The following is a 25,701-nucleotide window of genomic DNA, read 5'->3' on the forward strand; positions in this document are numbered from 1 at the left end:
TTGGCAGGCGGATTCTTAACCACTGCGCCACCAGGGAAGCCCAGCACTGCAACTTTCTACTTAAAGGATTTATAACTATAAACACAACTTCAGTTTCACTTTCCACAGTCTCAGAACTGAGAGAAAAGTCTGTATTTCCAGTGCTGTTTTGACAAGGTGTTAACAGTGCAGCCCACTTCTGACAACTCCGCGACTTTTAAGTTACTAGTGTCATAAACACTTGAGATTACAAAACAAAAGTACAGTGTTTCCTAAGCAGTTAAGGGCAAACTCAACTCTGAATATAATGCTCCTAGTTTCTGGGGGCGGGGGAGGGCTTTAGACTATACATTGGTATTTGCCTTTTCCATTTAGTTGAGTCCTGATTTTTAAAATTAATGTCTGCTTTCTTGCTCTAACATTCCTATTGTCGTAGTAAATAATGTCGCCGTTTTTGTGTCATATGTACTTTCCTGTACCATGTCTGTGCAAAAGAAAAAAGTCTTCCAGCCCAGTTGATGTAGACGGAACACGGGATCACCATGGAACATTTCTAAACTAATTTGTTTCTCATAGAACGTGTGTACATGTCCAAAAAAATGACACCGATGATAAAGTGAGGTCGAGACAAACAATCAAAGAGAAATTATGGGGAATAGAACCTTTTAAACAAAAGGTGTAAATCAGATCTTTTTGCTCCTCTGCTATAATGGAATCATCACTAAAGTTGTTTCTAGCTTCATTCTACAGAGTGATCAGGAATTTCTCCTTGCTTAGAATAAGAACTTTTAGATGGGCTGTATTCTAAGATGTATTACATAAACCTGTCTTCTTAAGTACATTATACAGTGTAACTTAAATTTCCATTAAAGGTGCAAGGCCATGCTTATGTACGTACCCAGTGAGGCATACACACGGATAGCCCTACACACTAAGTGCTTATCAACCGTCGAGTGCTGATATTTTAGTGACCTCGCAAAATAGTCCCTGTTTCTTTTCCAATTTCCGAACCGACCGAGAAGCAGACACAAGTGAAAAAGATGAAGATCAAAATATCAGCTTTAATAGTAAAGTTGGATTTGCAGCAAAATGGACTTGCTAAGACCTTTCAGCAGAACAACCCCGAACCTCTCCCGCCCCTGCAGGCTCCGACTCCTCAGCCCCTACACGAGTTCAGGTCCCCCCGCCGCCCGGGCACCCTCAGGTCAGTCTCCACTCGTGCGCAGACAGGGAAGCAGGGTGGGAGCTCCCGCGAGGCAGGGTCGATTTGTATTGGTTTTCGTCCCCTCCCTTCCCTGATCCAGCACGCCTCTTCTCCCTTGGCTTTAGCTGGCTTCTCCGTATTGTAAATGCCACTGCAAACTGGCTGTGGTTTAATAACCAAACAAACCTTGGGTCACGTATAAACAAGCAGGTTGAACAAGGGGGTCTAAGGGCACCGAGGAAAAAAGGTGGATTCTGAGCTGAACAGTCAGTGCAGCTTCACCTTTTGTCCTGGGCTTTGTATCCAGAATAAATGAGGGCACTTCCCGGGCCACTCAGCAGCTGCAGGAGAAACAAGCCCAAATTTTAAACACATAGTTCTTATTTCTCAGTAAAATGTACCTCGCGTTGGCTTTGGTATCCAAGTCTTCCCCAGTCTCTCCCACACCTGACGGCACAGGGTGCCTGGGACCGGCTTCCAAACCAATGGAGTGATGACACTTTAGGCCAAACTTGTCAAAACGACATAAATGGAGAAGAAGCGTCAGAAGCCAGTTTTAGGAAATTCCACCTGCCGCCTGCAGCTCCTGCCCGTGGGGTGCGCGCCCTGCAGGTCGCGCGCGGACTTGCCGGCCCCCGCGATGGCGAGTCAGCTCCTGGAAGGAGAGCTCTTCCCAGGTCTGTGTCCGTGTGTCTCCTGCTGGTTTTGTCTCTGGTAGAAGCCGGAGTCATACGTGACTCATTAAAATCTCATCTAACTGCTGTTTTCTACTAGCTTTTTATCCTTGAGGTCTGCAAAATATTGGAAGGACAGAAGATGTCAGCTGGCGCTAATGAAAGACAACCCCACCAGTCCCCAAAGTAGACCTGTTCTCTTTATTTGACTGAACGCTATTTGAACATTTTCCCACCATCATTCTCAGGCTCGTCACTGGGCTCCCCCTGGAGGCTGGGGAGCATTCAGCCCTTCCGTTCACGGGGAAGCACAGAACCCGCTCCCGAGTGCAGAAGGCCTGTTGCAACCCCTTTCTCAGGAGCAGCTACGCCCACACCGGCTGGCAGTTTCCACCTTCTTTTTAATAAAAAAAAAGCAAAATAGGATAAAGGGGGTGGGGGGGTGGAAGCCTAATACAAAAAATAGTTCAGGTCCAAAATTCCTTACCCTGAATTTCAAAATCTAAAAAGTTCCAAAAAATGAAAACTTTCCAAATACATCTACTGCAAACTATGGGTGGCAAAACCTGACCTAAATTTAGATGAGGCTACTTCTCATGTCTGTGTAGTTTACTGTGGGTGGGTATTCATGGTCTCACTGCAGAAATACTAATGTGTTTGATTAAAGGGAGCTGCCCCACTCTGATGGAAAAGCCTCATTAAACCCAGTTTATATGCACTGGTATTAACGTTCTAAAATCCAAATTCTGAAAAACATTTGGATGCAAGGGTTTCATATAAGGGACTGTGGACCTGTATTTTTCTCTTTTAAAGGAAGTCTAGAAAAAACACAAAACGCCACCTAGATCAACTACCACAAAAGCCAGACAGGGTGTTCTGTGTACATTTTAATATCCAAAAGCAATGAAATATATTCCAAGTGTCGAATCTGAGTTTTAAAGTAGCAAGAACTTAAGAAAGTCCCAGACAGCTGGAGACCCAGCGTTTGGGTCGCCCCAAAACAGAGAATTCCAAGCCTGGTCTGCCGGATTTAGAAGACTTGTGCCTGACGTGTAAAGATGAACATGTCCTACCTGTTAGGGCTCAAGTGTGAATTGGCCCCAGGCACACAGCCCTCCGCTGGGGCAAGGTCGGTATCCATCCAGCCCCTACCTACAGAAGAACCATATTTAACGTATTTCCAAATACATATGTATACCACGTATGTCAATTAATTTTATTCCCTAAAAAGGCGAAATAAAATCAACTCTTAACAAAATCAGTGAGCACCTAATAAACCTAGTATATGTCAAGTACTTTATAGTCAATCATAAGAAAAGGAACCTATTAAAATTCCAGTATAAAATATGTAGGAAAGTTCTATCCTAATATTTCCAATAAACGCACATATACACACAGGTCAGAACTTCATATAGGAAGATATTACGTTTGATTTTCAAGGAACTGTTTCTCAGGAAATACCAGCTACAATGATTTCATATGTACATTTGCTTTATTAAAATTGTGGCACTTAATAGCAGAAATTATCACATGGCTTCACATCCAGAAGCAATACAATAGTGGAGGCGCAAACATTCCTTATTACCAATAAAAGTAAAAAAGTTTTACTATGTTCCATAAGCCCTTAATTGCATAAAATATTATATTTAGCATCATTTACAGCCAGCACACTTATAGAAACTAATTATCATCACCTTTCTTTTACATTCTGCAAAAGAAGTATGTTCGTAGCACGTTCAAACATGATAAAAATTAAATGTCAGTTCTGAATTGTTCATGGGGAAAACACAAGCTGATAATTCCTCTTTTATAACTTATTAGATATTGTCACGTGATTTTACAATTTTTTAATGCCTTCAAAGTGAAATCCAAAAAACTCCACTAAGTGCCATGTTGAAGGACAAAAAATGTTTACTGCAGCACCTTTAGACAACAAAAGATTTCATCCTGTTCAACCACACTATATAAATTATGACGTCTGTGGAAAATATGTACAAACAAACATAAAGCAAATGTTCTAACAGGTGACAGATGTCGCTTTGGCAGGCGGTTCTTGGAAGCAGTATTCACATCCAGCGGCCAGAACGGCCACCACTGGGGTCTCCCACGTGCTACCTTCACGAACCAGGAAGCCTGTAAACCCAGGGCGGGAGGACATCCAGAACAAGGATGTAAAGTGCACTCAGTGCGTCCCAGCAGTACCGTCTGTGGTCTCAATCAAGTAATATTCAGGAGTAAAGTACTGTACCATGTTATACATGTACTGAGGGTCTAGTATGTAAAATTGCAACAAATTCATAATCAGATCCAGCTGATAAGAAAATAACACACCCAAGAGGATCCACTTAAAGAGATAATAAGCTCCAAAGACTTAATTCCCCTTATTTGTTTAAACCAATGATATGTCCAGTGTTTCATTAGCTCCTTCAAAATATACTACATGGAAGACACAAAACTAACTTCACCCTAACCAGAGACAGAGAGACTCTAACAAACTGCTGAGCTTTGGTTGTATAAAGTGCAGTTCAACAAGCTGCCACCCCAGCCGGCCAGCTGCCTCCAGCAATTCCACAGTTCACCACCAGCCTCAAAAGACTTCTTAGGTCCAGTTAACGTCTTCCGTTGAAATTCATGTTAATAACAACTCCAAAATTCTCCCCGAACGGTCTGCAGTGTGCTTCGCAATTCCTAAATAACTGGCAAGGAAGCTTAAGGACAGCAATTCATACTTGTGCTACAACACATTCAAGACCTAGCTCTGCTTTTTCTTTAAATGCGTTCACACTTTTTGTTGTATAAAATTTTCAAGTTTTATGATGATACAGGCAGTACATTCCATCACTCTCATGGCAACCTCAGACGTGAACCTGTCATTCGGGATCTGTGGGAAAGGCAGCAGATCGGGGTACCTTGTTTTTAAACTGTCTACACCGTAAGCTTCCAAGGTATGGACGTCATTCGTCAGGCCTTCTAGCTGCTCACTGTACTCCTCTATTTTCTGCGCGAGTGCAGTCGGCTTCACGTCTTTGTCGGACTTGCCCCGCACAGCATAGTCGGCGGCGATCAGAGCCAGCTTGGTAGAGAGGAAACATTTGAAGCACACCCATTCGTTGGCGTTTTTGTGGAGGTCATTCCTGGCGGCTGAGAAATTGGCTCTGGCTTGTCGTAGCCATCTGCGTGCTTCGACTGGGTTACCAACCGACTTGAAGGTGGGGGGAACAAAGAACCTCGGAGAGTAAGTCTGTCCGGCTGAAGGTGGGCATTTTTCCTTATTTTGTTGTTGCCTTTCAGATTTATGGCTCGTTGCTTCTTGATTCCATGAAGTGTAAAATCTCTGAAATGAGTACTTCTCTGACTGAAATCGGGATGCTGAGGTTGGAAACGTTCGCCTCGAGGCTCTGTCTGCATTTTGATCTAGAAAAGCCTGTTTCTCTAATCTGTTAATTTCATTCTGCAGATGTTTAAAAACTTCATTAGCAATGTCATGATTCTCTGGGTTTTTGTCAGGGTGCCATTTCAAATACAACCGCCTAATAATCTTTTTTCTTTCAGATTCTGGAAGCTTCCAAGCTTGCTCCACCACTGATGTCACTTCTTTTAAAATTTCTGGTAAAGAATTCACCTTAAGCTTCTTGGGGGAATGATGCTTCGAAGATGAGGTCTTGTGGCTCTCCCTACCAAAAAAAAGAGGAGGGATGCTTCGTAGACCAGGGGCCAGGAACTCTGTAGGGCTGGTGGGTGTGGAAGGGGCACTGTCTCTGCTCTGAGAGCTTTCCTCTGGCCTTGAAAACTTATACAGATCAAGAGAGCTAACTATTTTGTATTCACTATAACCAATATCAATCTGATATATCTTTCCTAGAAAACTAGAGTTGTCAGCATCTTCTCTTTCAACTTCTTGTACGATAATGGCGTATGTATATGTCGGCTGGTACGACCCATAGATCTCCCCACCTTCAGCGTCAACAAGGTACCCGACATATTCCCCTGGGTAAAAGACATTCATTGGGTCCATAAGCAGAGTGTAATGAATCTCAGCAGGTATCGGAGTGCCAGGCATTGGAAGTTCAAGTTTCGATGGTTCTGAAGAGTCATATTTCACTCCTAAACTGTCGAGTTTCTCACTGATCCTGTAAATATCATTGCATCCTAGCATAGCAATTAGGTATGAAGTGTCGGAAATCAAATTGTCGGTCGCCGATTTAAGCGTCATTGCCAAGGCTAACAGGAAGTTAATGTCTTTACTGTCTGAATGCTGTATGTAGAGCAGGATGACTGCATTCCCAAACCTCTTCAGGAAAGCAAAAGTTTCACTTCTGCTCTGGGGAATAGGATTGAAACCTTTAACTCTTAATGTTGTCTGAAGCTTCTCAAAACAGGACACTTTCAAGCCTTCTCTTAGAGCTTTGCAGAGTCGTACGGCTTTCTCCTCATTGGCCAGAAAAGCGTTATCGTTTTCATGCTTCATGATTCTGATCAGGCCTGTGATGAACTGTTCAGAGGACAAGAGTAACTGCAGCCTGCCCTGAAGAGAGCACAGCGCTCCAAACTGGCAGACTCTGGGAGTCTCCTCATCTAACTGCTCCTCGAGGATGCTGCTCAGCAGACGAGGTCTGAGTTTCTGAGGAAAGAGCATAGTCAGCTTAGTATGGAACCCGTGGTCTTTCCCTAAGTAGCACTGGCTGAGATCCACCAACATCTGCACACCGATATTGCCCTGGATCCTGCTCTTGTAATGCGGGGCATCATCAAACACCAGGATGTTGGACTTCACCAGCCTCCCATCCTGGCTCGGCAGGTAGAGTGCAAGGTCCCGGATGTTCTCGAGATCGCCCCGCACCTTGACCGAGTCATTCTGTAGACTCTTGAACAAGCCAGAAACGACTCTCTTAACGGTGCGCATTTCATTAGGATCTAACTGTTTTCCTTCAGAATTTCTGAATATGCGGCTCAGCACTTCAACATATTGCTTGGTTGAAATGATATCTTCAGTGCCTAAGTGTTTGAACAGCTGGTGAAAGGTGCCCAGTTCTAAAGGCAGCTTGTACAGATACGGTTTAAAATCAGACTCGTACTCAAGGTTGATCACCACCTCCTCCGGCTTCAGAAGCTTCCAGCCATCTTCCACCATCACAAAAGCAACGCCCCGCAGTTGAAAACGGAACTCCCTTTTCTCTGCGCTGAGAAACTCGTATATGCTCCTTAAGACCTTTGCTCTAGTCTTGACCATGTCTTCATCCAGAGTTGTGATGTTGCATATGTTCCTGCAGTTATTGATGACCTTATCCAGAGGGGGGTCCAGGTTCACATTCAGCATACTTAAAACCTGCTCCAGCTGTTCTTGTGGACCAAGGTCACTCCCTTCTTGTTCTTTGATGCTCAAGGGGGTGGCTTTCTCTGGAAGAATAGGGCATGACGTCCATAACAGCTGGAGCACATCGCACTGCTTGAATTTTGGATTCACCTGTGCTCCGTTGAACTTTATAAGAGGAAGCGTTCCGTTTACCTCTTGATACTGAGGATGAAATCGAATGAATTCAGCAGGGGCCCGCTCGGGACATAAGAATGGTATTAAAGACAGTTCTTTCAAAAAGTTTCCAGATAACAAATCCATTCGTTCTTGGAATATATGGTGGAGAAGGATATCGACTGTACTTTGCAATGTTTCTTTAGACCAGTTTTCTGTATTAGCCCTCACACTGATCTCCTTAGCAAACTGTAACAACTGCTGCTGAGAAAGGATGTGTTTTAGTCCAATATTTCTTAAGAATTCTACCCAGGATGTCATAAATGCAACTTGATTTTTGGGTTTTATAAGTTGTTCCAATTTTTTAAAGAAGTCCTTAGGAATAAACAATTTTTCAGGAAGCATAACTTCAAAAACTCTCACAGTTCTATCATAGAAATGTTTGGCTTGCTTTAGTCGACTGTTAGCATCATGGATTATCAATAAACTTTCCAGTTTTTCAAAAAGTTGTTCCTTGATCTCTGACAATTCTTCAATACTTGACAGTCTATTCTTAAGATAGATCAAATGCTCTAATTTTGCATCATAAGAGAGATTTTCAATTTTTGGTAAGAGGTGTTTCAAATAGACCTCAAGATCATCTACGGGTACACAACCAAGCACCTCATATAGTTCTTTTAAGTGTATTTTTTCTTCAAGAAATGCAGAGGACGATGATTGTGTCCATTTTTCCACTTCAGCAGAAGGAATACTTTTTGTAAGCACATAGCATGTTCCAAATTTCGCAATACTCATATAACGACCACTGATGGATTTATAGCATGGAAGTGACTTTAAAATTTTTATGTCATCTTGGGACATCAAGTGATTCAAATTGCAGTTGAAATACATCAAAAGTGCTTCAAAGTCACTTTCTACTAATTTTTCAGTTCTAAAAGTTGAGGTTTGGACCATATAATGCACAGCCTTCAAAATGCTCGTGGGGCTCTCTATGTTTGCTGTGTGACATGACAACAGAGGAACAAATGCACTGTCTTTGGAGCAGATTTTGTTCAAAGCAAGCTGAATACAGCCAGCTTTCATGAGAGCATGAAAAACCTTATCACTCTGGGCATTTGGAAAGACTGCAATGTGCATGAGACTTAGAGGAAGCAGAACATCACCTTCGGGAACTACAAGCTGATTGGCTGACACAGTAAACTTTGTTCCAGGGAGCAATGCCCAGTCTTTTAGGGTGTCAACAACAGTGTCAAAGGTTGCTTTTGTCTCTTCTTGATCCTCTTTCACATTTACAGATTCACTGATAAAATGCCATGCACTCTTAAGCCAAGACTCACTTGTAAAACTGTCTTTCCACTTTGTGCAACTTTTGGTCTTATATTCACGGGGCAACACAGAGGATAACAAGTCAGCAAAGCTGGAAATGTCAAACACCTTTGCAACTTTACAGTTCAGTAAAATATTATTGTACTTCAGGTACAATGTATTCATGAACAAGTCTTTGCGGGATGGAATCAATTCATGGTATGTTGTTAGAAACTTGGGTCGTTTTGCATCAAAAGTTTGCAAAACACTGTCTAGTGTAATGAGAAGGGGCAGTCCCTCCACTTCAATCCCGTTTTCTTCTGCATCCTTAAAACAGTAATCAACTAAGAGTTTTAAACTGTGAAAAAGTTTCAGGTTAGTCTGCTGGAGACGACAAGGCAGCTTCCCAATATGGCAATTGGTATCGGGAGAGGAAAACGTCATTAAAAAAGATCGTACATCAGCAGGGGTGACATAGCTAACAGGAATATTGGCGTCTATCAGACAGTGGTACAGATTAGCAGTTTCATCACAGTTATAAACCAAGTTGAAGCCAATTTCCAAAAGCAGGTGTTTCAGCCTATAGACATTCTCTGCCACTGTTTTGCGTGTGGTGATGTTATAGTCTACGTTTTTAAGGTGGTGTAATTCATCCTGCAGCAAATTGTCAAAAAATGGTCTAGTTTTATTTGAAGTCGACATATTAATCCAAGTGATTATAACTGCAGAGTGTAGGTCAGAGCCATCAATGTTTGGAGCCCGCACAACAGGTAAAAGGCGCTTCATGTCCTCGTGGATGCAGCCGTAAAGTGCTTTCACCAGACAGTATAAATCTGGCTGTAGATCAAGCCTGTTGACTGGGAAGAATGACAAAAACTTCTTTAAGGTGTCCTTTACAACATGAATAGGCGTGTTCTGTAAGACCGATAACGTCGGGTCAGAACCAGGGAAATAGCGCTTTTTTAACTGGATTAATAACTCGACGTATGCAGGAGCGATCAGGGCCGTCATTAAGCTGTTGTTCCAGTCACTCCGAACGCCCACCCCGTTGTCATCCCGCCACAGGTTCCTCCTGGCTGAATCAAGAGCAAAGTGGCCGTTCACATGAAATGGTAACCCCGTCTCTAAAGAGAGGGGCAGAAAGCAGAAGGCCCTGTGGGGCTTTTTATAGTTGTGGGTGATGCACGCAGCTACTCCACCACGTGGGAATAGAGTGATATCTTGGTTCTTGTGAGCTGATATAACGCTCTTGGATACTTTCTCCATACTTGAAAAACCTGATCTATTACAAATTAGCCAGGTGGTAAGGTTTCCCTCAGAGTCCTCCGTATCCATAGTGTAGGTGATCTGCTGAACCGGTATGTCCTTGAGCGGCCTCTTTTTAGTGACACTGTCAATTACAGATGCATGAAACTGCTTCCTTTTCAGCCTGTCTCCATCGGTGATGTTGCCCTTCACAGAATACAGCACGTTTAGGGCTCCCGTAGCTTTATCTATTTCACAAATAGAAATTTTTTCCATGTGATTAAGAAACATTAAAAGTTCAGCCCCATCTGACCGCAGTTTGTCCAAAAGATTCTGGACCATTCTGTCTGATGATGGAACTGAAGAAATTTCTGAAACTTTTGCCATTTCTGCATTACGAAGAGGAAATCGAAACATTGTGCAATTATCCAGTTTAAAGTGGGTTCCCAGATAAAGATCCAGAACATCTGAGAACTGTGTCCTAAAATCTGCATCCAAATCTCTAAACATGCGTCCAGGACTAACAGATGTGGCTCCTGGTGCGTATCTGGCATGAGGATCAAAAATACACAGGATGTCATTGCCAGAAATAAAAGAAGGGCAGTCTGTAATGTGATACACAGAATTGAATCCTATTCCATATTGTCCAGTTTTACATGGATTTCCTTCCTTGGTGCCTTTCCCGAGGTTCTGAATCCCTCTGACGTCGTCTTCTGTGAAAGGCTGGTTGTTGTACACACACAGTGCTGGCCCCTGCAAGGGGGCCCACTTGTCATCAAATATCCTATCAACTGGATGCTGTCGAGGGTCAAACACAAAACAGATTTCCGTAGCCTTTGCATCATCAGCATTCTGAAGAAGTTCTTTCAGCATTTCCTTTTCTGAAGGATAGGCATTAAGGATACTCTTAATTCTGCTGGTCAGTTTTTCCTTCTGTCCAAATTCAGTGCCCAGTGTTGTAAAGCAGATGTTGGACGCATACCTTTCTAAGGCTTTATGTCGCTTTGGTACTGCTCCTAGTTTCACAGCCACTTCCCTGGGTATATCTGCATGACAGTATTTTACAGTGCTATCCTTTACTTTTATCCAGGGACAATCATTGTAGCATAAAGATTTTGCAGGGAGAAGCTTAAGATTAGTATCTGGCAATAATATTTGGCCATAATTTTTCTCACAAAATTCTTGTTTCTTTTCTCTAATGAGACTCCATATTCCTTCACTGATTATTCGCCGGCAAAGCTGAAAATTCTCTTCTGTTATTTTTATTTCTTTTTCTTGAGCAATAGATTCCAAAACAAGGGCAAAATCTTCAACAGTAAAAGACTGCCTCACACCCACACTTTCAAAAAGTTCACGGAAATTATTTTTATATTTATTAGGCAACTGATAAAGGTATGGGGCTGCTTCAAAATTCAAATGAAAAGCAATTTTTTCTGAGTCAACATATGCACTCTCAACTAGAATGAAGCTAAAGGTTTTTAACTTTTCAATAATTGATATCTTAGTGATGTCATTTTGCATCATTGCTTCATGAAGGTATTTGTAGCAAGCGTTGGTGATGTTCTCCTGGTACAATGTGATTCCATCATCAACTGGTTTTGCAACTTCTTTCAATTGGTTTACGACCAGGTCAACTGTGGGCTTCCGCAGTAACCCCAAAAACTCTTTAACAGCCAGTGGCACTGAACCGCAGCCTCTGAAGGAATGTGAATTTTCGTTTAGAACTGGATGCAAAAGACAAACTATATCCTGATGCTCAGCTGTATACAGGTCGGTTGCTGCAAACATGGTTTCAGGCTTAAAACTGTTACCTTTCCAGTCCAAAGAAAAACCTGCTGGTTTTGTGAGAAATGGGAGGAAGGGGATTGTTTGATATTTTGCAGCAAAATCCTTTGCTCTAGGATCCCTTATTTTTAGTTTTTCATCAATAAGACTTAACAGGATGCTACTTCTTAGACAAGCAGCACCGTGATCGCTTTTATTAATTTCAGCTACTGACTCGGCACGTTCTAGCATGTCATCCCATAAAATATCATCTTTTGCCATACCTAACTGGACGAGTTTAATCAGAATAATAGGATTTAGGTAGTCCTGAGTAGAGCCGTAAGGAAATCGTCCATCTTTAATATCAAATAACTTTGCAACCCGTCCTTCAGGGTGGATTAATCTTGATGGTAAAACCAGAGGATGCCCCTCCAGAGAGCAAGGGATACATGGAGTAACACGAAGAATTCCTGAGAACTCATCAACTTTCTCATTCAGAACAAAATTCATTAAAGGATCTCTGAGTTCTGCTTCAATTTCTTGAATATTCGGAAAAAACACTTCTGAAAAAAACTGTTTCTCTGAAAATGTATTTTCAAGCAGTATCTGTTTGCAGCCAGCTTCTTCAAATCCTAACTTTACTGAAGAAGGAAGTTCAACAGCACAGAGGTTTTTCGACCCAGTCTTCTTGAGGTATTTCAAAAATATCTTGAAGGCTGCTGGACCAACATCTCTTCTCTTAAGTATACAGTCATCTAGAAATCTCACATTCTTCATGGAAACCCATGTGGACCCATCAGAGAAGACTCTTGTCAATTCCTTCCCTTTCCCGTGAGCTATATCTTCATAAAACCCTTGACAAATCACAGAGAAGTCATCATGAACCAGATCAGGGTCAGGCCACACTGCATGGTAAGTATAGCCCATCAGCTCCCCACTCATGGCCAGGTCACGCAGGATGCTGAGTGCCTCTAGGTAAGCTTTCACAACCACGTGTCTCATGAAGGTGGTGTTCCAGCGTCCTTTCGTATCTGTCTTCCAGATCTCTTTCCTGTTTGAAGTAACAGCAAAGCACCCGTTGATGTGAACCGGCAATCCTGTTTTGATTCGTAGGGGTAAATAGCAGAACACCTCTCCAGCCTGTGGTCTCACAGCCCACTTCTGGTCCTGGATCTCAGCCAGAAAAACTCCCACTGCCCCGCAAGGAACCACTCCCAGCCTTCTCCCGCTCTCACTCAGGGAAAACTTGAGAGCCTCTCCTGTATCCATGCAGGTACATATAAGCCACATGGTACACTCCATTGTTTTTTGTGGTAACTCATCTGATGGCTTTTTGGATTGGCCGGACTTAGCCATTTCAAAGAGAGCAGCTGGGTCGTCATCTGGACCTCTAAAAAGTGGTGACTGTAAATCAGCAATCCTTCTGAACACGTGGTGAAATTCCTCCACTGTGATCTGAAGGATGCAAGCTGACTTGGGTGCATCAGCGGGGAGCTTCTTGTTACTGCTGTCGCAAGTCTTCATGAGCTTAGCAGCTTCTTTTAAAACACTGATGACAGGTGCAATCAACGCTTTAGAAGAGCACAATTTTTTTTTAATTATGATTGTATCTTGAGCTAAGCTGGGATTGGTTTCCTCAATTTTCAAGTACTTCAGATACATTGAGGTTACACTCTGAGTGAAAATGATAAGCCTGTGTCCACAGAGACTGAATTCATCCACAAGAGAGTAAATATCTGCTGTGTTGTAGCAGGTACTACTAACTTCACTCACTTTGGCTTCCTGCTGCGTTCTAAAGGACAGTCGGAACAGAGTCCCACTATAGCTGTAAGGTGCTTCCACGGTCAGAGGTAACTGACAGCCAAATACATCTATGAATGGTTTGAACTGATTAGGAAATTTCCTAAGTCTTTTCTGCTGTTTACGCCAATTAATTTTGATCCCGGGATTAGATCTGTCTTTAATGTGTTTACTGATGTGGTTTATGTTGGGATCAAACATTATCATGAATTCTCGACTCATGATGATGGGAATGTCAGTGATGTGGTACACGGAATTAAACCCAAGACCAAATTTCCCAACTTTGTCAACTTCTGCCCTCTTTAAAGATTCCCCTAGCCTTGTTATATTCACGAAGTCCGAATCTGAGAATTGAGAGTTGTTGAACGACCACAGAGCCGGCCCATGACACGCTGCCATCCCCGGGTCCAGGAGATTCTCTCGAATGTCCATGTTTCTTCTCATGTCAATCATGAAGCTGCATTCTGTTGCATTCGCGTCGTCAGCATTTTGAAGAAGTTCTTTAAAGATATCTGACACTGAAGGGTATTCTTCCAGAATATTCTTAATTCTTACAGTCAGTGGTTCTCTTTGTCCTGACTGCTCAAAGCCCATATTTTCAGGGTTGATCAGTCTTGTACTGAGGCACGGGACTTTCAGCCACTCTGCAGTTTTCATGGGTATGTCCTCATGCACCAAAATGATTGGTTCCACAGAATCTTCCAGTAAGTCATTCAGGTCATCAACTTTGATGTCACAGTAACAGCATTCATGAATTGGCTTCATGATAAGCTTGGAAGGATCTCTGCTATGATGTATAGGAACTGGTGTGTTGAGGCTTGCTGGAATCTGATTGCTATAAAGCCATCGGATAATATTCAACATAAGATGAAGATTCTGTTTGCTTTCTTGGTCACTGAGGTCTTGGCCACTTTTGAGGTACACCTTCTGAATGACCATGGAAATGTGATCTGGCGTCAGCTCCTCTACTGAACCGCAGGCCTTGAACAGCTGGTGGAACTTTGCCATGGTTTTAGGCACACTGTGCAAATAAGGCTGAAGGTCAAGATCATAAAATGGTTTTATCACAGCTTGGGCAAGAGGACAGAACTTTTTGCCAGTCCAAACCCACGGAAATTTTAAGGCTCTAAAAGCATCCTTCCCTTCATTTAAATGATCATGCATGAATCCATAAATTTCGAGCAAAATGTGCTGGAATTGATAGTAGTCTTCATCACTAAAGGTGTTCGAAGTATACCAATCGACAACAATTTTAAAGTGCTTTAAAACAGCACTGATATCAGGTTTTGTGAAGATACCTAAAGCTTCTTCCAAGTTCACATGGACACTCTCAACAAGAGGAAGTGATGAGCCGACCAGAATGGCGTGGGCCGCGTCGCACATGTCCGCGGGTGCACAGAGGTCCCAGAGGTCCCCTTTCCAGACTAAGGAGCCTGGGTAGTTCGGAGGCCTTTGCTTGCAAGCTGGAGCCCATTTTATTTTCTTCAGGGCCATCTTCCCTTCAGATGACTGCAGCAGGGCGTGGTTCTTATTTAAGACCAGTAAGAGCGTTCTGGCTTTCTTCAGGAGAATGTCCTGATTTGGACAAGAGCTGGCCTGTAAAGCTTCAATTTTTTTAGCCACTTGCACAACATCTTTCTCTTTGAGACTGGCTTCGTTTTTTAAACCAATCTGTCTTAAAGAGTGAAGAATATCTGGTGAGGTAAAAGCTGAGGGTGGGAAACAAGTTTCCTCTTCATCATAGAAGAGGTCCTTTAATACCTCCACATCAGGGTCAAAGAGCTCACTGGCCGATACCAGCCGCTCCTGTGAGATCTGAATGAATTTTAATGGCATTAGCCAATCAAGCACATTTGGATTCTCATTTTTAAGAGAGGATAGATTCTCAAGGATCCACAACATAAGGTGTGTCGTCTCTTCGAGTGAATAAAATGCATTTTCGATGTCTTTTAAGATAAGCTTTAAGCAGCTGGTGGTCTTTACCTTCTCCACCTTGAGCAGGTTTGCCAGGCGGATGGTGGCCTCGTCGCTGCTGTCCACGACTGAGATGGAGAGCCGCAGGCCAGCCGGGAGCCTGGATGTGTGGTGCAGGACCCTGCAGCCCTTCAGCCTGGTGTAGGAGGAGATCCCCTGACTCGATGAATGGTTAATGCGCTTGAATATTGTCAGCTCCTGAATTACTCTTTTCTCCTTTTCACTGCTATCAGTTAAGTTAGCTAAGAACTTCCTTAGGGCATCTTTGTGTGTTGGAAGGAGCGACGCAACCTGGTTGCACAGCTTCTGCAGAGGCATCTTCTCCATCATCTGCAGAACAGCACTTGGGGATGGCGAATGAATGTATTTTTTAATAAGTGGATGTTGTATGGAGGCATCTAATTGCTTAAGGACAATCCCTCCAAGTTTTTGTACAACGTCAGCTAAAAATTCTGGGAGCTGTGCTTCAGATTCATCATCTAAAATGACTAATGAGGGGATCCTGAGTCTGATGAGTTCCACACACGTCTGACCTTCTTCTAGTGCAGTTCTAGGGATGAGTGGCATCTCATCAAATAAAGTCAAATCCTCTGAAAAATGTATGTAGAGATTCTTCCACACCATTTTAAGCCATGAAATAGATGGGTGCTTTTTGTCTTCATCACATGGATACCACTGAACAATCAACTCCCTGCCAGGCCAGAATGTGTTCACTACTTCTTTGATAAGACGTGCAAAACGTTCTGGGTTTAGAAGCTGTAGCTGGGTACACGGTCTTCCTGTAAATCACACAAAGAAATGTTATGAATACATACAATTCTACTGTAACTTATTTAACTTTCTATTCTCATAGATTAGACAGATTAAATAGTACTAGAAAGTCATTTTGAGAGTTTTAAGTACACTGTGAAAACACAAAAACTGGGCATAACTGGGCTGATCACACATAAATCCATATTTATAATAGCCTGTGGGAGTGATAATTCTCTCTGGAAAGTGCTTATTTTAAATAAATATCTAAAATGCATTTAGATGTGTTTTAAAAATTATCCTATAATGCCCTACAAATAGAATCAACATGGAAAATAATTTTTAGTGGTGATTTGTTCACAAATAAAAGCACCAAAGAAAATGTGGATAAAGTTTAAATAAGTACCCTTTTATTTAAGGGTAAGTAATTTATAAGGAGGCCCAGTTTCCAGGAGCCGGGTGGCCACAGGATAAAGCAAGTCCCGAGTGAGCGCACGGGGGCGAGCACCCTGTCCCAGCTGACCACGGCTGCCAGGAGCTGAGGCCGCCAGGACACTGGAGTTTCCTCTCCACCAGTAACTAGATGTGTGAGGAGTTAGGGGTCACGCAGCCTCTCTGGGACTGCAAGTCTCTCATCTGGAGAAAGGATGAGGCTGAGGTTCTAGCTCTAAGACTGCTCTGTGCGCGTGTCCAGGTATGGAGCACAGTCACAACCCTCCGAGGCAGCGCTTACTTGGTACTTAGCACAAAGTAAAGTGTGTTCTGGGATCTGGGCTTTGCAGAAGTGCTTCAGGGACAAGCAACAGGGGAAGCGGGCCCTGCTGTGAATGCAGGGTTACCCCCAACAAGGCAGCTCCACTCCCAGATGTTTTATAAACTCGGAGACTAATAAGGTTTTCTCTGGGGAAAAAAAGATTTTTGCTGACTTTTAATCAGTGGTCTAGAAAATAACATTTTATTTCTAAGTGCATGTTGTGTTTCAGAGTATTTTATCTGCAATACCAGGAGTAACAAAATTTTAAAGTAACACTAGGTACCTAAAGGTATGTTATTTGCCCATATAGAGAAATAAAAAGCATCTCAAATTCAATCTTATGGAAAACTAATATTCCATTTTCTCCCTAGGTACACGTAATTTCTAGACTCTTAAAAGACTAATTTTGGAAAAAGTTATAAAAGGGGGCACACCTCAAGCCCCTTAAAATTTTTCTGTATCAGCATTTGTTAACCAAGGAAGGACACCCTTGTTCCACAGACTCACACATCAGGAAGATGACCTTACTTTCTACCAAGAAAATTATCTTTCATGTTACAAGAAGACATTTAAAATTACTGCCATAGAAGTTTAAGCAAGGGCATACTTTTGCAACTTTTGAAGATATCAATACCCACATTCTTATTATTATCAGTTTCTACATTGTGTGACTTAGGGTAAGTCAAATAGTAATATTTAAGAAGTCATAAAATCTTGTCAATAGTCTGACTTGCATAGCCTCCTCGGTCTATGAGTCCCATTAAGATATAATTTTTTTTAATTAATTTGTTTAATGTTCTAAAAAATGCTTACTGAATTGAATTAACTATAATAGAATTTCCAAATCACAAGTAAGGCAAGGATATAATACCAAAGATACAAAAAAGGGTTAGAAATTAAAAATCAGAACACTCAACAAAAAAATCAAATACGCACCACACTGTGTCCTACGTTAATAATTGGCACATGACATGCATTTTGTAGATAATCCTATCCAATATCCTTGCATGAACTTTGGAACTTATAAAACATACCTACTTTCAGGAAAGTTATCTAATATCAATGTATAAATAAAATGCCAATAAAACCCGCACACCACACGTAACATGCGATTAATACCAGTCATGCTCAAATGAAAAAACAGCAGGGAAAATAAAGGAGAGAGAAAATGTAGTAGGACACAATTCTAAGTACATAAGTCAATTCAATCTGAAGTCCCGATTTCTGTTTATTTTGTATTTAAGCCTTTAGCTTTTACCCTAAAATATAAACGTTAACACAGAAAGAAGTCTCCCTGCCCTGGATTAGAAAGTCATTGAAATTGTAAAGCATCTCCAACAGTATCAGTAAAATCATTTCACAGCATTTTAATAAATGACTTGTGTTTCTGTGGCCTAGCCTTTAAAATCATCAGCACTGTCAAAAGAGGTTACGTAGTACTGTTAGGTGTCCCTGGAGACAGAAAGTGCTTATCTAAACTCTCATCAGACGTGTCTGTTTAGAAATAGCTCTTCTCAGGGTAGTTTGTGCTTTCCTATAGATCGGTTCAAGATAATCACATCGACATGCTGAATCACTATTCAAGGATTGCACTACGTTTTTTGTTTATTTATGTGTTTATGTTCAGTCCTAACTTTGAGAAAGATTTTCAACATGAATGGAAATAGGATATTACAGTCTACTTCAAAATAAGGTGAGGGGCCAATTAAATGGTATGCCATCAGTCAGTCAAACCTTCAAAGAAAAAGGAAAAAAGGGAAAGAAAATGAGCACACAGGGAAGGCGAGGACAGCCCGCCGGCAGGCTCAGCACTCCCTCGGGCACTCTGCAAGCCTGGTGGCAGCACCTAACACCCCAAGGGGGCCAGCGGAAACCTCATTCTACCTCGGAGGGCACCAGCGTCATTCAGAACAGCACTCGTGACCAAACTTCTCTCAAGAAGTCATCACTGACACTGCTTCGGCTTCCTAGTTTCCATCCCTAATAGGAGACGGACAACAAATGGGGAGATGGCCGACACAACCCAGAGTCCCCAGGGCAGGCGCTAACTGTGCAGCCTGCTGACATCAAGATCCTGTCTTCCTCTTTGCTCACACCTTAAAAATATAAGAATATATAGTCATAGCAGCTGTGGATGATCAGCCACTTTTAATACAAGCTAGAAACCAAAGTTAATATTTATATGAATTATCACTATAACAATGACTTGGTTTCTAAATTTATTTCAGCTTCAAGGAAGAGACTGACTCAAAAAATAATGTTTACTATAAAAACAATTTCTGTAAAGCAAATCTTACATCCTCTGATCTTCCAAGTGAAATATGAACTGGGGGGAAATAATACAAGTTGGTTCAAAACTTGTTATTAAAAAAAAAAGTCAGTCAATAACTGACACTCAGCATTGTGCGAACAGTCAGCGGCCGTCCCTAATGGGAGCTGGCGGCCACTCTACCTTTGCTCGTTCCCCGGGTGCACTAGGCACACTGGACCACACTCCTCGGTGGCCAGTCCACGCAGGGCCTCTCACTTCATCGGCACAGATCCCAGAACGGATCCCCCCTGACCTTTTTAATCTCAATATGTACGTGCATCATATAATAGGTGTGTGCACTCTCACACTTTCCCATTAAATACCACAGCTTAAAATACCAATTTCAGCATAATTCTTTCATTTGAGACTAAATGTTCTATGAAATGAATGTTTCCAAGTCATTTAAATATGGTTTTATTGTGGTATGTGTAACAACCACCTATATACTCTACTAGTATAGTTTCCTCTCTCCTTTAATAATTACCACCAGAAAAAAAATACTGATATAACTTCTAGCTACTTAGGTAAATGAAAAAACAGGATTCAAAGAATCAAATGAACAAAAACATCAGGCTACAAATGAACACAACATTTAGTCATCGTACCTGAATATCCCCAGAGAGGTTGTTGTGCTAGAATATAATTAAATCCGTTCTTAGAAAAAGCCAGAATTGTCACAATTTTCACATGATGGCTACAGGAATTATTCTGTACCTTAAGATAACACAGTTTGCAGAATCTTATACATCATTATGTAAAAGAAAAGCCATAAACAAAACTCCAAACATAGCAGAATGTACATTTAAGATTTAAAGATGTATTTCAATACGAACTAAAACCAAACTATTAGGCATTCCTACCATTTGTCTGACTCAACTTTTTTTCTATTTATTTCCTCCAAAACCCATTGACCGGCTCCTCTAACTTCTGATTGTCACCCATTTGCTCAGGTAACCTAACACAGAAATAAAATAATCTAGACCTGTAATAGGAAAAACAAAACAAAACAAAACAGAATCATCATTCCAACTCTGCAGCTCAAGCAAGTCACTTAAATCCTTCAAATTCTTTCAGCTTCAATGTCTCCACCCCTCAAAGGAGGATGATGATTATCTCACGATTGTGAAGAACAAATAAGATACTGAAGATACAAGAGATCCTGACTCACAGGCACAGTGGGGGGATCTGCCTTTTCGTCCTCGTCCCTGCAACACCATCCCACCCGGCCCAGCCGTGGAGGCTTAGCATTAGCTTGTCACCCAGGCACTGGGAGTACGAAAGAAATAACAGGTGGCCCCCGCTCTCGAGGATCCGTGGTCTGGCACAGCGAAAACGTGCCTGTGACCAGGCAAAGGGGAGCACACGGACCGCGACAGGGCCGGGAGTGAACTAGAGACGGCGCCTCAGGCCTGCGGGGCCGGGCAGGGGAGCCGCCTGGAGGAGGCGCGTGGGCCGAGGGTTAGAAGATGAAGGAAAGTCACAGGGCGAAGTGGAGGAGGCAGCCTGTAGTCTAAGCAGAAGGAACACCGTGTGCAAAACACAGGGATGAGAAAACCTTACTTCGGGTAAAAAGAATTGACCAAGCACCCACCTTGAAGTGGGCGCTGTGCTGCACGGCAGTGACAAATCTCACAGGGCTCTGCTCTCACAGGGTGCAGGGAACTCAAGTTTGTCCATCCGCAAGCGCCTCTGGCGACGAGAACAGAAGAGGGACACCGAACGAGTCGGGGCCAATCACGGGACGCCCCGCAGGCCACGCAGACAAGACGGCGCCTGTCCCGAGTCAGGATCCGCTGGAAACCCGTGAGCGGGGCCGGCGGAGATGAGATGAGGAGCGTGGGCACGGCGGCGTCGTGTCCCAGAGACGGAGGGCCTGCAGCACAGCCAGAGGGAGTGCGGTCCCCGGACCGCGGAGACTGGACAACAAGGATGGCGAGCGGGGGTCCATTCCTGGGCGTGGGAACGGGCGCCTTTCTCAGGAGGAAGGACCGGGCAAAAGGAGAGACAGACGCGGAGACAGGATGAGGACCCCAGCTGGGAGAATGCCGACTTTGAGACACCTAAGGAACCCCAAGGGCAGAATGACAACAGCTGCCATTTCATCACCATTTCTTATGAGCAGGTAGCGTGTTAAACTGTACACGTTCTGTACACATCATCCGATCTTCAGAGAAACGCCTACCACGATGAAAATATTACAATTGAGGTTATCAGTAAGCTGCCCCACTGCGATAATGCAAACTGGATAAAATTCAGTTGGTAGGTTGTGACTGCCTGCCATCCTCCACTCAACCCTTATTCTCATTCCATTCCACTTGTAAGAAAGCAATCTTGCATTTCATGTAATTGAATCTTGAGGGCCCCAGATATACTCTTATGGAAGGAAGTTCCTGTACTGCCATGATACTGATGAGGAAAGAGAGGCTCAGACAGGTCGGGTAATTTGTTCAAAGTCACACAATGGAGGAGTCGAGTCTGAGCCCAGATTTGTGCGGCCACAGAGCCCAGGCTTGTAACCACTACATCGCACTACACTGCCCCTCTTGAGACTGGGGTGACAACTGAAGGTATACAGACCATTACATATGCGTGACAGTGGATGCCTGGGGGTGAATGAGTATACTCGAAGAAAGTAAGGAACAAAATGAGAGCTGAGCAAGGAGTTCCTGAACTAATCCCATTTAGGGGGTAAGCTGAGGAACGGGAATTCACAAATAATTCTCAGAAGCAGGCAAAGAAGTATAAGGACACCGAGAGAGTGGTATAATCAAAGCCAGGGAGTTCAAAGAGGGAGTGACCAATAATACCAAAGCTGCAGGGAGATCAGGTAAAAAGAACAGAACGTTCCACTAGATTTAATAATTTTTAAAAAGTCATTAACTGGTGACCTCAGTCAGGCAATTTTATTGGAATGATGTAGAAGCTAAAGTCCACGTGCTGTGATAACAGATGATGAGAAAGTACAGACAACAAACACACGCCACTCCTTCCAGAAGCTGGACTATGACAGGATGCAAGAAAGCTAATCAAAGTCAAGGTCTGTTTTGTTTTCCCCCAAACAGAAAAGACGGAAGTGTGTAATTGCAAATGGGAAAGAGGCAACAGAGGTAAACGGTGAAAGTACAAGTAGTAACTTAATACTTAGCTCAGGATTTTAAATGTGAAACAAGTGAAAGGTAAAACTACCACACAATGAGACAGATTTTGCTTGGGCTGCAGAATTAGAGAAATACCCACTTCAGAGGAAAAAACTTCACACTTCAATTGTATGCAGCAGTACTTTCAAAATCGGCCAATCAGATTTTACTGATAATTGGTAAACAGAAGTCCACAGTGCTTTGTGTCAGCAAAACAATCACACAGTCGTTATTTAGAGCAAAAAAGATCCAATGCTGTTAGACATCTGGGACGTTCCCTACCATAGGAAGGGAGCTACACAGACGTAATACTCTCGGCCTCTCCCCTCCCCACCCATAATTCCCCACCTGCCCCACACACCAGAAAGAGGAATGACTTATTGACCAGTCAGGGTGAAGAGGCTCTGCGCCTGCCCAGGGAGACTCGTGGGGCAGGGCGTACCTGGGAAGGAAGCCCGAGGTCTCCCAGTGACCCTGCGCCTGGCCTGAAGAGCTTGCCCGCCTCTGGAGAGGTCACAGCACAAGTCCACCATGCGCCGCAAGCCAGGAGCCCCACTAGCAGCATTATCAGTAACACAGGGGAGATTGGCGATGTCTACCTGCTGGATCCCTCTCTGTGCAGCTCTTCACTGACGCGGCTCTCAGGAAAGCAAAGGTGTCATTTATTGGGTCCCTATCAGCCCCTACACGTTTCATGTTCCCAAAACATGGCAATAAAGTAGTATCAAAAACAAATTTTTGTCTGGAACCAATGGTATAAAAGCAATAGGGAAGATACCCAGGAAGCAGTTACCCATCACCCATATGGCCAGATAAAAATACTGGAAAGGCTAGAGATCAGGATTATTAAATAATCACAAGGGTGGCAGACCAATACTTAAATCAAGATAGGAAAAGTGACCACGAAGACAACTTCTGGGGTAACTGAGCCACAGGTTACGGGCAACAAACACAGTGAAGATGTCTCTTCTAGTGTAACAGTCAAAAAAAATTAACCAGGAACCAGAGATAAAACATGGTGTTGGTATGATCCCAAAATACCAAATCAGAATCCACAGTAGGTGAGAAAATGAAAAGACACACAAAGTGGGAAGACTCAGCGTTATAACAATGTCAAATTACCAAAGTTAAGAGTATATAAATTTAATTTGTCCCTAAAAATATTACAATAGGTACCCCATCCATCTAAGGCCAGAGAAGCAAGTTGTGGCCATGTTCTGTGCTCCAGGGTACTTGAACATTTTCAGTTTGATTCTGCTGGTTTTCCACCCCTTTTACCTGATTTGATTCTGAATAACTTTTGACTGATTTCGAAACCCCTATCTACCTCAGAAATTACTGGCCATTAACAAAAATTCTGTCTTCAAAAGAAAGTAAAACCACACAATGAAATAGCAGAGCCATGAGGAAGGAGGATCTACAACTGCGTGCACCAACCTGGATGGATCTCACAAACTCAAAGTGAAAGCAGCAGACAGCGTGCACTACACTGTGACCCCCCACAGGGAGCACGATAACTCGCCGAAGCAATCGGGGCTACTAAGAGTCAGGGTCACGGCTACCCTTGAGTGGACAGGACTGTCACGGAAAAGGCAGCCAGGAGTCCCTGGGTGTTGGCACTCTTCTGGTTTTGATCTGGGCGTGTTCAGTTTATAAGACTTCATTAGGCCTACATTTAAGATATGCATACTTTTCTGTACATACATTATATTTCAATGTAAAGTTTTTATGTAAGAATGTAATAGAGAATTTGAAAAGTAAGGATTTCTAAAACTTTGGAGCAAAGAATGGCAGAGTAATAGGAATCCACGTTTAGACTCCCAAAAGGCTACTCTGAAGATGGCAATCCCCAGTTAAGGAAGGGATCTCGATATTGGGAACAGCTGTGTCCCCGGGACGCCCTCCCGGTTCACACCCGCACTCCCTTCCGCGCACCACTCTGCCCCGTCCTGAACTCGCCGCCCCCATTCTAGCTCCTTTCCCTTCGGTTTACATGAATGAAGATGCACAATCGTTACCTTTGAAAAGAAAACAGCATATAGTATAAAAGACACGTCACAAAGAATATGCTTTACAACCTCAACTAGTAGGACAAATCTAGAATTTTTCAGGCCAATATCTAACTTAGAAAAAGTTCAGGCAACAGTCTTACAAGAGAAAGGATGCTCACAAAAGTTGAAAGATAATACTAAACAGAACCATGGTGATTTTTTCCCCCAATCATTCTGTCTTTTCCTAAAAAGGATTCCCAATAAAGGACACCCAGCCTTTGCTACGACCCCAGGAGTGCCCTTTCCTGGCCCTGCTGCAGAGGTCATTTTGTCAGCCCGCATTTCCTCGACACTGCCCCAGGACAGCCACACAGAACTGAGGAGGCGGGTGGTGTGAGGACAGAGCAAGGCTGACGACCTTCTCTCCGCATATGCGCCCTCTAACCCACAAGAGCGCCCTCACCACCGCATAGGCTACAAGGGATGAGGCTGGGGGCACAAATGGAAAAGAAACGGGGAGCACTGAAACCTGTAAAGCACTGTGCACGTGCCAGGGATCACATCCATAAAGGCACACCGCCAGACCGTGACAAGAGACTTTTAAATACAGTATCACGTTTGGATTCTTTTAGATGTCAGAATCCAGCACTGACACATCTTAAACTACAACAAGTACGTGAAGCTGAACCACATGGAACTGCTGAGTGATAACGTCTAAAATGGATAACTAATAATTTCGTACGGTTCAACTTAATAGGAAACTTGCATAAACTGTCATTTTTATAAATACATATATTAAAAAAAACAACAACAACTAAACAGCTATAATACCTCGGGTTTGGGCAGCTTCCTTTAAAGCAGCCAGAAGGTGAGGCTTCAAGTTATCCAAAATAAATCTTCCTTCGAGACCTGGGAAAAGGGACCTAAAAAGTGAAAGAAACACAGCAATTTTAATCTTCTAACAATTCTAAGATACAGAAATTCAATCATATAATTTCAAGCAAGTTAAATGTACTTACTATTTTACATCAATTATAAGGCACACATCTAATCATACTGCAATACTTTTTGATCAAGTGTCACCCAGGCTTCGCTTTAAAACATGAGGACATCATGTACCATATCCAAATCCAGAAATTGTCTAAACTTCTTAGAATAAAATTCATTTTATTTTCTGAAATGTCAATACACACCCTGAGTTATAAAGAATTACTTAGTATAGTATTTTAATTAATTTAAATTAACTTCATCAAAATAATTCACTTTTGACTAATTGTAGTTATTATTAGCTATTTATAACCATTCTTTTCTGCGTTCTGTTATTGGAATTTCCAAGAAAAACAACT

At 42.7% G+C, this 25,701-nt stretch overlaps 1 protein-coding gene across 6 annotated transcripts in view; it reads right to left on the reverse strand.

The window, feature by feature from the left end:
* Positions 1–1,954: 1,954 nt before the first annotated feature.
* SACS (sacsin molecular chaperone) overlaps positions 1,955–25,701 on the reverse strand; it is a 76,975-nt gene continuing 53,228 nt past the window's right edge. For 5 of the 6 annotated variants that reach the window (XM_024125911.3, XM_028497412.2, XM_055089569.1 and 2 more), the window contains 2 exons: positions 25,187–25,278; positions 2,917–16,191 (listed from right to left, as the gene is read on the reverse strand). In XM_024125911.3, coding sequence (XP_023981679.1) covers positions 4,637–16,191; positions 25,187–25,278 — 11,647 coding nt within the window. In that variant the 3' untranslated portion in view covers positions 2,917–4,636. Of the gene's footprint in view, positions 1,975–2,916; positions 16,192–25,186; positions 25,279–25,701 lie in introns of those variants that run through there. The other variant, XR_008619049.1, reaches the window with a different exon arrangement.

Source organism: Physeter macrocephalus, chromosome 13, assembly GCF_002837175.3.
Source record: "Physeter macrocephalus isolate SW-GA chromosome 13, ASM283717v5, whole genome shotgun sequence".
Classification (NCBI taxonomy): Eukaryota; Metazoa; Chordata; class Mammalia; order Artiodactyla; family Physeteridae; genus Physeter; species Physeter macrocephalus.